This window comes from Netta rufina (genome assembly GCF_964035555.1).
Source record: "Netta rufina genome assembly, chromosome: 4".
Classification (NCBI taxonomy): Eukaryota; Metazoa; Chordata; class Aves; order Anseriformes; family Anatidae; genus Netta; species Netta rufina.
The window spans coordinates 5,413,948-5,428,009 of record NC_140127.1 but is presented as its reverse complement, the minus strand read 5'-3'; the positions used below and the strand labels follow the sequence as shown (position 1 = coordinate 5,428,009).

The 14,062-nt window shown below is 50.3% G+C and overlaps 1 protein-coding gene across 5 annotated transcripts in view; it reads right to left on the bottom strand.

The window, feature by feature from the left end:
• LEF1 (lymphoid enhancer binding factor 1) overlaps window positions 1-13,805 on the bottom strand; it is a gene marked incomplete at both ends in the record, with an annotated part of 56,242 nt that extends 42,437 nt beyond the window's left edge. For all 5 annotated transcript variants that reach the window (XM_084286369.1, XM_084286371.1, XM_084286370.1 and 2 more), the window contains 3 exons: window positions 10,920-11,053; window positions 12,547-12,610; window positions 13,596-13,805. In XM_084286369.1, the coding sequence (XP_084142495.1) occupies window positions 10,920-11,053; window positions 12,547-12,610; window positions 13,596-13,805 (408 nt within the window). The remainder of the gene's footprint in view (window positions 1-10,919; window positions 11,054-12,546; window positions 12,611-13,595) is intronic.
• Window positions 13,806-14,062: the final 257 nt, after the last annotated feature.

Genomic DNA, 14,062 nt, shown 5'->3' with positions numbered 1-14,062 from the left:
TCAAACTGGTGCCAACTGCAGCACGCAATCTCCCTACCAAGATGCCTGATTTCTTAACAGCATCAAGAAGTCTTTTCAACATTAAGCCAAGGTGTCCTTTTTTTTTCGTTTCTTTTCTTTTGTCCCCAACTCTTCCCCCACCCCCTGAAAATTTACTGCTTCCTCTGCGCTCCTGTTTTCTTAAATTGAGCCTCCTTCTTTGCGTCTCCAGCACCAGCTCCGCGGCCTGGAGGGATCCTCGTCAAGCGGTGCTGAGGAAGGAGAGCCGGAGCAGCCAGCTGCTGGGCTGGTGGCACAGCCATCCCCACGTCCCACGGGGAGCCCCAGGTCTTGGCACGTGAACGCCAGCCCCCAGCAACCCAGCGGGCAACACGCACAGCATCGCAAAGGTCTCCGAAACAGCGCCGGGGAGTCACGGCCGTACGATGCTGCAACCCTACCTTTCAGCATCAAGCCATTATTGTGATGAGAAAGTATTTTTCTCTGTAATTACTGCTTATTTTCCCTTCCAGGGACATTTTTTCTTCATTTACAGAGGATCCACTTGATCCTTGTGCTTGAAAGCTTGCTCCTTTCTTGCAGCTGGAACTGAAGAGACCGTCCCCAGCCCAGGAGAGGCTTCCAGCCAGACTTCTGTATGGCACGGCTGGCCCCCTGACCCCAGGAGCTGGAGGAGCCCAGGATGGATGGCAGTTTTTGGGGGCAGGGAGCACACTGTGCTCATTCCCTGGCCCCATTTATGCTGGATTTTGGAGAGAGGGGCAAGCGGTCTGCCCCCTGCCATTGGAGTAGTGATGGCAAACATAAAAGAGGGGGAAGACGCTGGTGCTGCTGAGGTGGTGGGCAGGGAGAAGGGGAAAAAAAGTAAAGTGTGCTTTTTGCCAAAAAGTTTCCAAGGTAATTTTTTAAGTCCCTCCTTTCTTTCTTTTTTTTTTTTTTTTTTTTTTCTGAAAAACTTTATCAGGATTCTCTGGTCCTTAGCGGAAAGGCTGGCTATGAAACAGCCACGCCAGTGCTGCCAGGAACTTTCTTATCTGTATTGCCTGTAATCAGATGGAGATGTTGGGAAATCCTCTTAGCACCCCCTCCACACACATGCCAGTTTTTACGTTCTCAGAACTCTGTTTTGTTGTCATAGGGAAAAAAAAAAAAAAAAAAAAAAAAGGAAAAATAAAATAAAATCACAAACCCCAAAAAACATATCTTTATAAAGGAGTTGTCTTCCAGGTGGGATCCTGAAGGATGTTCAGGGAACATGGATTTTGTTCCTGCCTTTGCCCTCACCTTCCAAACAAACGCTGCTTGTCAGGCTCCCTGCTTGCAGCCCCATCCTCTTGGCTCATAGCCCTGCTTTTGGGTGGGGGGAGGCGAGACGGTGCCCCCCGGGCAGGGTGCCAGACACCTTCCCGGCATCTGCCCACAGCCACTGCCCCGCAGCCCTTTCCATGGGTCACGTCCTCGTGCTCAACTCGGTGCTCGGTAATTATACCCAGAATTTACCTATTTCATGCTTAATTGCACAAGCAAAAACTTTTGCTCCACCCCCAGAACAGCCATAGCCTAACAACTTGCATTGCTACAGGCAGCTGCCGCAGCCCTGGCTTTGCCCCCTAGGCTCAAATCCCAGCCAGCACCTCAGCCAGACGAGCCCTCCGGTGAGAAATCAGCCGGCACTGAAATTGAGACCGAGCGCAGGTGACACAGGACAGATCAAAGTCAGCCCACAGCAAGCGTATGCGTTAAGGGCTTTGTGGCTGGGGAGTGCTGCCTCCAGAGCAGGACTGAACCTGGAAAAATGCTTTGTCCGGAAGATATCAGCCAGAAACGTTCATTTAGCAGAGCAGGGCATTTTTTTGGACAGCGACCAAAAAAACTCTTTACCAAACAGGACATATTTACCTGCAGCGGCGCAGCTGGAGCTGGAAGACAAGTTCTACAAAACCCCTCTGCAATCGCTCTCCCTTAAAAAGTCTGCCCGCTTCCCAAACACAAGAGTCATCAAACCAGCTTCGACTAAGCCAGATTTGCTGATGCAATATTTCTGATTCCGCCCCATTAGCCTGTAATATTCTCATTTATATAAACCTCTAAAAAAAAAAATTAAAAAAAAAAGAAAAATTTAAAGTTTCAAAGAAAGAGGGAAAGCTTTCTGCACGGGCTGCTTTGGAAAGGCCCTTTCATTCAAGAAATCTTTGAACAAAACAGCATTTTGACCACCTTTCCTAGACTGTCTGAATATTTCCTTATTACAAAGTATGAAGTCATCTGTTACAGGTCACTCTGATAAGAAGCCTAGTAGCTGCCAGTTTAAAAAAAAAGTGTTAGTAACAGTGCTGTCAAACTGTTGGGGGAGCTGCCTAATAACTGGCTTTTTTCTTTTTTTTTCCCCAGTTCTCCTATTCTGAGTTTTCTTTCTGGAAAAATCACTTACATCTCAAACAGGATCTCTGAGCTATTAGCTTAGAAATATTCCTAAAATAACAGAGAGAAGAAAAAAGCCACAACGAAAAGTCACAACAAAATCAGAAAATTCCACACACTCAAAAGCTATTTTTTTCTTCACATTTCTTTCTTTTCCCCCCCCCTAGAGATCCATCACAGCTTGCTCTTCTCCCTGTACCATGGGTATTTAAGACATGGAGTAATTTGTGAGAGAGAGTGGACTTAGAAACATTTATTTTTTAAACCCAACATGCTCAGTTCAAATTTACTTTGCAGGAGAGAGCCTGGCAGTGAGGAGCACACAAATGTAACTCAGTGCTACAGTGTCAGAGGGCAGCAAAACCAAAAGGAGCACTTCACAGACTAAGTTTTTCAATTGCTAATGTTTTTCACAATGTATTTTAGTGTGTGCAACGTATGGTTTATTTCCTTTTTGCACTGTTGGCAAAGTAATGCAGGGCTGAACATGGTTAAGTGTTCAAAACCTTTTCAAAACCTACATGAAGTTGAAAGTTTGCAAGACATTATTCCACGAAGCCCAGTGCAATGAAAGCTCTGCAAGCACCAGCTTGGTTCAGCCACTCTTCCTTTTCTTGTCAATCCCAAGCATCCCAAATGTGCCCTGGGCGTGCTGCAGTCCTGCTTCACCTCATCTTTTGTGTTTCAGGACACAGAAATGGCACCGATGGCCTGGGGAGAGGGCAGGGAGGCGGGAGGGAGGCAGGCCGCAGTGAGGCCTGCCACCACATTGCCATGCTGTCACCGCCCACTTTGAAAAGTGTTGATGCTTCTAATTTTATGCCCTATATTGCATTTTTATGGTAGATGAGTGTAAGATTTGGAGGGAAGGCAGAAAGATCAAGGCATGAAGATAGGCTGAGACTGTGGAGAGAAAACAATCACAAAGAAAAATCTCGGAGGCGGTTTTGAAACTTGGGACTGGCATTGTTAAACGTTCTTGTCGGAGACATGGGCAGTGGGATCAAGTGCACCCTCAGCAAGTTTGCCGATGACACCAAGCTGTGTGATGTGGTCGACGCACTGGAGGGAAGGGATGGCAGCCAGAGGGACCTGGGCAGGCTCGAGAGGTTGGCCTGTGAGAATGAACCTCATGAGGTTCGACAAGGGAAAGGGCAAGGCCCTGCATCTGGGCTGGAGCAATCCCAAGCACAAGTACAGGCTGGGTAGGGAATGGATTGAGAGCAGCCATGAGAAGGACCTGGAGGTGCTGGTTGATGAGAAGCTTGATGACACCAGCTGGCAATGTGTGCTTGCAGCCCAGAAAGCCAACCATGTCCTGGGCTGCATCAAAAGCAGCATGGCCAGCAGACCGAGGGAGGGGGTTCTCCTCCTCTGCTCTCGTGAGTTTGACCCCAGCTGGAGCACCAGGTTCAGATCTGGGACCCTCAGCACAAGAAGGACATGGACCTGTTGGAATAAGTCCAGAGGGCTATGAGGATGATCAGAGGGCTGGAGCACCTCTCCTATGAATAAAGGTTGAGGGAGCTGGGGTTGCTCAGCCTGGAGAAGAGAAGGCTCCAGGGCCTGCAGTACCTCAATGTACTGGTGGTACTAAATGTCAATGGTGGCTTTTCAGTACCTAAAAGGGGCCTACAGGAAAGCTGGGGAGGGACTCTTTGTCAGGTAGTATAGTGATAGGACAAGGGGTAATGGTTTTAAACTAGAATTAGATTTAGATGAGATATTAGGAAGAAATTCTTGACTATGAGGGTGGTGAGGTTGCTCAGAGAAGCTGTGGATGCCCCATCCCTGGAGGTGTTCAAGGCCAGGTTGGATGGGGCTTTGGGCAACCAGCTTTAGTAGAAGGTGTCTCTGCCCATGGCAGGGGGGTTGAAATTAGATAATCTTTAAGGTCCCTTCCAACCCAGGCCATTCTATGATTCCATGATTCTATGAAATATAGAAAGAGGCAGAAAATAGTAGAAACAGAGCTTCATAGCATAGCTAGGTGACTGTAAAAAGAGTTACTTCTGAGCAGGCAGCGTCACTGGGAGCACAAACTCTAGACTGAAAACACACAGACTACAGGGACAGCTTGTTAGATTTCATTGCTCTCCACCTCTGAGCCAACAAAATTGCCCCAAAAAAGCCCCATGCCCCTTTCCCTGTTTGTGTCTCCTTCTGGATGCACCTGACCAGTCAGACCATTTCCAGCCTCATTTCTCCAGACAACCACTGTGCCCTCTCATTCAGAGTTCTGCTCCGGTCAGCTAAGAGGGAAGCTGAGCTGCCATCAGTATCAATGGGATTTCGGCACAAGGACTTTGAATTCTGCTATACCTCATGCACAGTGCTGTCTCTGCAGGGTTTATCATGGTTCCCAAGGGTCACAATTGCAAGCTTCAAGTACATACAGTGCCCAGCACCAGGCTGGATGTGCAGCTGTCTGCTTCAGTTCACTTTAAAGCTTTCCTCCTCAGAAAGCAAGCAGAAAAACAAATCGTCTAACAAATAGACTTCTTTTGTTCTTTGCCAAGGCAGCATGACTGGAGTTCCCTTGCAAACAGGAGCACACACGCACCCCCGTGCTCACTCCAAGTGCCAGTGCTTTCAGAAGGTGCTGCATGACAAAAGCATGCACGAAATCTGGCTCCTAAGGGCCATGGTACATAACATTATTGGGACATTACAGTACATTGGTGCTGCCTGCCAGCTTGCGTGGCATGGTGGAAAGGAAGGAGCTAGACTGCAGAGAGTGCTTGGGCAGGCAGGTGCATTTGGGGTTTTGCCCAGCAGCACCTGGCCAAAGTGATGCTCTGTCCCTAAGTGTTACCACTGGTGTCAATAGTGCGCCTACTTCTCCTGTTAAACTGCCCATATTATGAATATTCGATCAAAGCCTTGTAACTTTACACTTGTAATGCTTGCTAAGGTCCTCCTATTGATTTTATGCCCCAATCTCACCAACACTCACAGCCACTCAAAGAAAACAGACGAACATCGAGTCAACCTTTCAGCTCCACAAAAATGCTCTTTTGCATGAGGGATTTGGTAACTTTGAAGATCACAGACAAAGATACTCGAGGTCCTTCCTCATCCCCTCAAGTGCCAGCTGGCAACACCACCAGCACAGGCCAGGGGACAGATTCCTCCTGGCATGGTTCAGACTGTGTCTTTTCCCCCTTACGAGGACAGTCCCTGGCCGATCAGCACAGTTGGCGCGCAAGTTAACTCCCTACCATACTTTTCGTTCAGCCCCAAAGATTCAATGAATACGTTTTTATTTAAGTGCTCAATCACTTTCTTGCTGACAGGACAGATTCCTTTGAAGTGGGAAACCCAAACTAAATAAACACATCCACAAGATCCAAGTCTTAAAATAGAAGCCGTTGGCTTGCTAGATTAAGTTATTCTGAATGCAATTTTCTTAAGTGAATCCAATGCTTAGGAAGGGCCGGAGTGACAGAGATGCTAATCCCCGGCTGCCAGGACAGGGACAGCATGCAAAGCAGCTGTGCTGCCTTCCCCAGGGGCCTATGAAATGGGACTAAACCCAATGGGGATGTGGGAAGGGTCTTCACACCCCATGTGCCACCCCCAGCTCGGCGATAGCTGCCCCCCAGCCAAGATGGGGCCGCCTGGAAGATCCCAGCGCATCGTGCTGTGCATGGGGCAGCAGCTGGGGATTCGACACACCTCGGGCTGCAAATTGTTCAGTATTCCTTCCGCAGCATATTCCTGCACATATGTCTCTTTCTGAGAGATACGGACAATGTTTTATGGCTCAAAAAACAACAAAAAAAAAAAAACAACAAAAAAAAAGGAAGGCGCATGCCTCTAATAGGACTTCAGAAATATTACAGCAGCAGTAAAATGCTTTTGTGTGGGTTATTTCCTTCCCGTATCGGGAGAGCTTTCCCTAACCATAAACAGAAGTTCAGCACTCTGGAGGAGCCAGGCCAGCAGCACCCAGCTCTTCAGTGCCTGCAGCCACGCAGCACTGCAAGGATCTGGAGAAAGTCTTTTCCTCTTCTAATTCCTGAACCTGTAGAGCTTCAGGCCTTCTTGAGCCCTATCCTCTCTGGCACTCGAAGCCCATAACAAGCTGTTCTTATTAACACCTTTTTCTGGACAGGGATTAAGTTGGAGAAGAGGTGGCACAGCACCAAAACAAGAAGAATGACATTTTGCTTGTACACCACCTGAAAATGAAAGCAGCAGCCCCACCTTTATGGGTTACCTTGAATGCGCTCCTAGATATACAGAGAAATGAGATTTAGGGCACGTACATACACATGTTGATACACCAAAGCTCCAGCTTTGATTATTTGCAGTGGGTGGGGTTTTTGGTCACGCCTCAGCTGAAGTCACACACACGCGAAACCCACCTCTGGACCAAGCCACAAGGGGAATATTTTCTTTCCCCTTTCCCCGTTCACAATTAGCTAGATTTACCAACTGCACCACCCTGAAGGGGAGAAGGCAGCGAAAGCAGAAAGGTCGTTTTCTTCACCAGTATGGGCTGAAAGGCCACGAACATAGATACAAAAGCACACAGACGGATGGACACAAGCACGTGTATGCACGAGGACTCTGCCTGGGTCATCGACTAGACCAGGCTCTGAACAAAAGCCCACCCAGAGGCACCACAGAAACTTCTGCCCCCCCTTCCCAAAAGGAGAATTTGCAATCCCTGCAATGCCTGCCATTGCAGCGAGGTACCAAGGGGGACAGGAAAACCACGTTCATAGCCTTCTGCAGCTCCACCAGCCACTGTTTTCCAGGCTGGATACGCTAGCACTAACACCCCAGTACATTCTTCTGAAGGTCCCCAAAACCTTCCACAAGCCAGTGTTTCCTGAGGGACAGCACGATGCAGCTAGGGAATCTCTCACTGAGACCCTGTGGCAATGCACTCTGCCTATTTCTACCTTCTTGCTTCCTCCTGTCCTTGCTACCTGCACATTTCTCCTGGGATGTCCTCTTCAGGACAGGGGCCACCTCCGTGCTCATCACCATGCAGATGCACGCCAGGAACACCCAAAATTTGGGCAGGGAGGGGGGCCCTGTGCATAAGTGTTGCTCTTTGCGTTCGAACTCTTCTAGCAGAATTCCTCTTCACTGTCAAACGGATGTGCTGTGTTTTGCAAGTCACTGTAAGGTGTTTATAGATTGTATCCTCCAACCTATTTAACACCTCCAGCTGCTAACATACACACAGCTTAGCCACAAAGTAATAAACCCGGAGCCCAAGAACAGAGGAGAAGGGACAAAAGGGAGGTTGCAGGAATCCTGCACCTTCCAGCACAAAGTTTAATTCACTGGGAAAGAGGGGGGGGGGAGGGCAACAAAGACAAAACAATTTTCTGTGTGATTTTAAGAAACAGCCAAGGCTCTTTTGCAGCCTCCTCCTTTGCCTCCACATTCCCATCACACAGATGAGAAAGGTTTGCTGCCCCAAAACTAACGAAAACGTACGAGAAACCCGCAGATGCTAGAAAACAAACAGCTGTCTCCGTCTCCCATCTTCAGCACGCCGGTGATGTTGAGAAACCACCGAAAGATATCTCGAGCAGACAGGATGCACATTCACCAGGTGTTACTGCGGTTTTGGCGTCATCACGTGCCCCCTCTCCTGCAGCTACCCAAACGCACTGCTTCGCCTCTCCACTCACCCAGCTAGAAGTGATTTTAGCTGATAAGGGTACGCACTGCTGCAGCCGGCTTGTGCGTGAACTTGCAGCTAACTCTCCTGCAAATCCCACTTGAAAAGGGCAAAGCAGTTGCCAGTAAAATGAAAACAAAAATACATACTAATACAGAAAGGAGGTGGAGAAGGGAAAGTGAGACCGCTCTGACCACGGTGGATTGATCAAAATTTGAAATCCTCCTCATATACCCTCTTCCCTCCAAAAGCTTCCCAGAAATTACACCTCAGTTTTCTTCTTTTAAGGTTTATTAGGATAGCACGAGTGTACTAAGTACAATTAAAATTGTACTTTTAGTTTTACAGAGCAAGAGTGTAAAGCCTTTCCCTGTTCTTTATGAAAAAGGACGTTTTTTTCTCTGCACACATTGGTCAAAGTAACTTTTTCCCATCCCAGCAAAGCTGGCCCACCACCTCGGTTACAGGTCTGGCTCAAGCAGGGCAGCACGAAGCCTGATGAGCAAACGACCACCTACTCCTTCCTCCTCCTGGCTCACGCTCCCAGCGAACCAGCACAGATCCACCCGTGCAGCCACCATTTCCTAGGGGATGCATTTTTTTTTCCCACCCCTGTGCCAGCCCTGGGAAGGACACGGGGTGTCCCAGAGGGGTGGGAAAAAAAAAAAAAAAAGAAAATTCAGGGCCCCGGGGCTGCTTTTTCATCCTGCCCCACACCTCCAGGCCACAGATGCAGCGAGCAAGCGGCGGCTTTGTCATGCAAATGGCAGGGTGCAGGTACACCGCGGGGGACCCCTGCCCCGGCCCCGGCAAAGGATGCCCCGCTGAGGTGGGACTGGGGGTGCTGGGGGGAAAGGCAGAGCGTGGAGACCCCAGTTTGGACGTGACGCCCGTCAAGAGCCAGCTGTCAGCTCCGGGACCGGCGGAGATTAGAGTTCAATTAAACAAAAAATATTATTTAATAACTCAAGCGTGTAGGCTTGCGGTTAAACTGAAGGCGCTCCAGACTTATGTCAACATTGCAGCGCTCCCCGAGCGCTGTTTTATGGATCTAGTGGTGCTGCTCCAACATGTACGAGCAGTGCCGGGCTGAATTAGCCCCTTAGATGCCAGGCAGGAGCCTTTAAAGCAGGGAGCAGATGCGTGCCCCCCTTCTCTCCCATGTACCCCTCTATGTGGGCTCCCCCAGTACCTGAGCTACCCGAGCAGGGTGCATCTGCAAGAAGCTGATGCTCGTCTGAAAATCGATGGCAGAGCAGTAAGAAGGAGCAGCACTCCGACACGCATACATGCAGAAAATCCTAAGTGAATAATTAAACCAGATTTTGTGGCTCCGAGCCTCGCGCCAGCACCAGGTTCTTTCCTGGGAGCATAGCGGGGGAAAGAGGCCTTCGGCTTCCCCCGTCTCTGCGGGGACGGGTCTGGGGCTCGGTGCCCACTCCCGACGCTGCATCCTTTCCCCCTCGATGCATCAGAGCTGAAGTTTTCCACAGAGCAGAGCTTATAACAGCGAGGATCAGCAGTCATGGGCACTGCACAGGGGGACTGGGAGCGCTGCAGCTTGTGTGTGCGCCCCGTCCTAAACGAACGCAGGCCCCTGAGCAGCAAGTCCTGTGCAAGCACCGTCTCGTGTAAAAGCAGAGCTGTGGCAAGCAGGACGTGGTGCACGGCTCTGCATCTTTCAGACGTGAGCAGCGACGTGTCACGACAGCAGAAGTGGGAATTTCGGACTGCCAGGCTGCTCGGTCCTTCCCGAGCCGAACACCCGGTATTTTACCACCCTTTGCTACCATTAAATCGCCGACACTAATTAGGCCCCGTCTTTTTGCTTTTGAAGTCAAAAGCCATGGCCTTGAAGAACAAATCAAGAACACAGGGGACCAAAATGATGCCAGTCGTTTGACAAAGGCTGCCAAATAAAAATCTGAGAGCCGGTAAGGAGGAAAACTGCTTTATCACGAGGAAATAGCAGCATCCAACTTCTTGTACCGCAGCACACACGACTGCAGCGACATTCCCTCAGTAGGATGCCTACGAGCAAATGTGTTTCCCACTCCGCTCTCACTCTGCTAATACAGTTTCCACGGCTCATTTTAATACCATCTCCCCGTCACCTCTCTCTCTGCATACCCAGTGGCCAGAGGAATTTTCTGCCCCAAATTAATTAGGAATGCATTAAAGTCCATCCGTCCAGGTACACCTTCAGCAACGAAATCAGAGGGACCGGCCTGGAGGGATCGGTGCCTGCCGCAACGTAACGGGAAGCCGTAGACACGAATTCCTACAGCACCGTTTCGTTTCACAGCGTGTGGAGGAACTTGCACCGCGTGTGCCAGAGCACGGCTCCCGGGGATGCATAAAGCCTTTGCCCGGCGCAGCCGACGGCAGGAATAAATGTCAGTCAGCACGGAGCAGTGCCATATCTGACGGCGGAAGGAAAAAAGAACCGAGCCTTTTCATCTCCCTGACAAGCAACTCGAGCGGTTCTGCTCCCAGCCCTCGCTGCTCCTCGCCGAACAAAGAGTTAAAGCCAGAAAATTCACATCTGTCCTAGTGACTACAAAGACGGCATTTACATCATTCCGCCATACATTATCCTACAGTCGTAAACCAGGGCTCCCCCCCCCCCGGCCCCCGGCCCTGTTCAAAGGCTGCGCTTAATCGCCGATTGCAGCTTTTTCCAGCGGGCTCACGACCGACACCGCCACGAGCTCTGAAACCCCGCTGGCTGCAGGCTCCGGGCACCAGAGGTGCAGCCTTCACCTGGGCTGAAGCAACCCAAAAACACGCTGCGGGACGAGCAGGAGGAAAGCCCGCTCGCCAAAACCCGTCTTGGGAAGGGATCACTCACTGTTCTGGGGATGGGTGGCGACAGAGATCCATTAGGCATGTACGGGTCGTTATTCATATTTGGCATCATGATATACCCAGAATAACCAGAGTAGGATGGTCCCTTGCTGTATAAGCCACTGTCTGGATGTTTTCCTGTGGAAGAGGAAACAACGATTACATTATTCCCCACACATGCATTTCTTGTAAGTCAGAGCACTTGAACAGGTACCATTCGTGGAAATGCTCCGCATGCAAACACTTCCTCGCTTATGGCAATTACTTCGAGCAGGAAGTAGTCTGCAGCAATTCACAGAAACATTTTTTGGGGAAGAAGAGTTAATCCTTAAAGGGCTGTGTGCATTCAGCGAGGAGTTTACACTCAGTATACGACAAACCCTCAGAGTAACCCATTTATTTTGCCAAGCCCCCAGTCAGAGAGGCAGAAACATCAGCAGGGACATGACATTTCTCAAGTAGCAGTCTTCCCCCATTTTACACATCCCTCTAGGATTTGTGGATTCAGAAGTATTGTCAGTACGGGTTTTCACCATCATTGTTAGGAAAGGGAGGAACGGGGCAGTGATAACTAGATATAATTGTTTCCTTCTCTTGCCGAGACACTGTGTGCAGCGAACAATTCATGCTGGCCGTGCTAACCGGGAACAATTAGAGGGCAAGGGCCGGCTTCTGAGGAGACCCTGGTGAATTATTTTTTGGGGGAGAGTCAGGGGGAAGCTGTGTAACAGGCATGGCACTCTAGCTGAGGGGGAAGCCGAGCAAGGAAGGTGATTTTGTACCAAAATAAAGAATTTGGCCCCAGGCCCTGCAAAGGGATGGGCACTGGAGGGGGCGAACAGGTCTCCCACCCGAGGGTCGCTGGCAGTGGCACCACTTGCAGGTGAGCTTTTAGGAGGCTGCAAGGCGGAAGGGAAGGCTGTGCAGAGCTGATCTCCTCCCCCTAACTGCCCAAATGCCAGCAGCGTGGGCATTACTGCTTGGAGGCTCTTTAACGACCAGTTTTGTGACAGATCACTGCAGAGTCCCGGCAAGCAGCAGGACCGAACGGTGCCCGTCCCTACATGGCATTTATGATCTGGCTTAGCTCACGATCATAAGCATTTCATTTTAAACACAGCCTTCCGTCGTTCGCAGCACTCATTCTTTGTACACGTGTCCAGCTTCCTAGGCAGTATTTGACAAACTTTGTTATTTCCTCCATCCTCCTCGACCCAAATTAAGCAGCTGGTACATTAAAAATGGCAAGAGGTCTGTTCATGCTCAGATTTGAAGAGGGGCTTTAAGGGACAGACTTTGGCTAAGGGGAAGAGAGCACACAGTTTCTGAACACAACTCGGCTGCACCGTCTGAGTGGGGAGATAGATGTGTTTAAGCTGATATCCTAAAAATAGTTATTTCTTCAGCGAGGATCCATTTGGCCTACTTATCAGTTTCTAGACAACTGCAGAACCATTTGGTCACTCGAGATAAACATGCTGTACATCCATCTCCTTTCCAAACGTGCTTTGAAAGCGCCCCGGCATCCCCCTTCCCCAAAAGATACTAAATTTACGCCTCCCCAAAGAAACCAAATTCCAGTCCGCGGGGGCTCGGGCCAATACAGCACGACGGGACCGTGCGGTTCTCACCTTCCTCGGGGTGCTCTCTGCCTTTGTCATGGTAGGAATCCTGCGCCTGAGTTTGCCTGGAAACCTGACCACGGGGAATCCACCGCCGGAGAGGAAGAAGGAAAAGAAGAAAAGTCATTGTGTGGATGCTCACGTATCGGCCACGGGGCTTACATCTTCTTGGGGACGGAAGAAAGTTACGGCAAGAGATAAGCATCTTTGTTTTTCCTCCTAAGCCCTTTGGAAGGCAACTGCACCGGGATCATCGTTTGTATAAGCGATTGTTTTACGACAACTGCGTGGCTGTGCGAAGCCACAGAGCCACAGCGCCCTGCGCTTAACGAAAGGGGCTGATTTCTGGAAAACACACCCAGCTTCAGCTGGCGAAACCCCCTCGCTACATGGAGTTACCAAAAATAACAGTGAGAATCGGGCTGCCAGGTCTTTAGGAAAAAAAAAAAAAAAAGAAAAAGAAAAAAGAAAAAGAAAAGGGAAGGAAGAAATTAAAAAAGAAAAAAAAAGAAGGAATGAATAGAAGAAATGAATAGAAGGAATGAATAAAGAAATGAAAGAAGAAATAAAAGAAGAAATGAAAGAAGAAATTAAAGAGAAGAAATGAAAAAGAAGAAATTAAAAAGAAGGAATACAAAAGAAGGAAAAAAAGGAGGAAAAAGAGGAAATGAAAGAAGAAGGGGTGAAAGAAGAAGGAATGAAGAAAGAAGGAATGAAAAAAAAAAAAGACGGAATGAAAAAAAAATAATAAAAGAAATGGCAAAATAAAAAGCCAACAACCACAAACGGGTCCCCGGCTCGCCCCACGTTGTTTTAGCGTCGGGAATTTCTTCCCAAGCAGTTTTGGGGCAAATCCCTCGCAGAGTTTGCGGCTGCCCCCGCCGGTGCTGCCGGGCTCGTTTCGGGGTGCCCCGGGTGCCGTCGGGGGGCTTGGGGGCACCTCCCGTCCCCGGGCGGGACCGGGAGCGGCGGTGAGGGGCCGGGGCTGTTTTTTCTAGGGGCAAAAAGGGGCAAAAAGGGGGCAGCTCCGTCCCTCCCTGCCTCCCTCTTCCCCGCACCTCGTGCCCGTTGGCGCCGGGGGCGATCTCGGACTCGTTGACCAGCGAGGACTTGATGTCGGCCAGGTCGCCCTCCTCCTCGGGGTGGCTGATCTCGGCGAAGATCTTCTCCTTCTGGGGGTCCCCCTCGTCCTTGAAGGGGATCATCTCGTCGGTGGCGCACAGCTCCGGGTCCCCCCCGCCGCCCCCGGCCCCCGGCAGCTGCGGCATCCTCCCGGCAGCGCGGCGTCTGCTGCGGCCGCCGGCCCGCCGCGGGAAGGGGAGCGGGAGGAGCAGCGGGGGGAGGAGGCGAAGGAGGAGGAGGAGGAGGAGGAGGAGGAGGAGGAGGGAAGAAGGAGAAAAAAAAAAAAAAAAAGCCCCGTCAAGCCCTCGGGGTGGTGGCTTTCGCCAGCCGGAGCCCCCCCGCCCGCCCCCTCGGGGCCGAGCGAGCCTGACTCCCTCCCGGTCCTGACCCCGGGGAAGAAGTG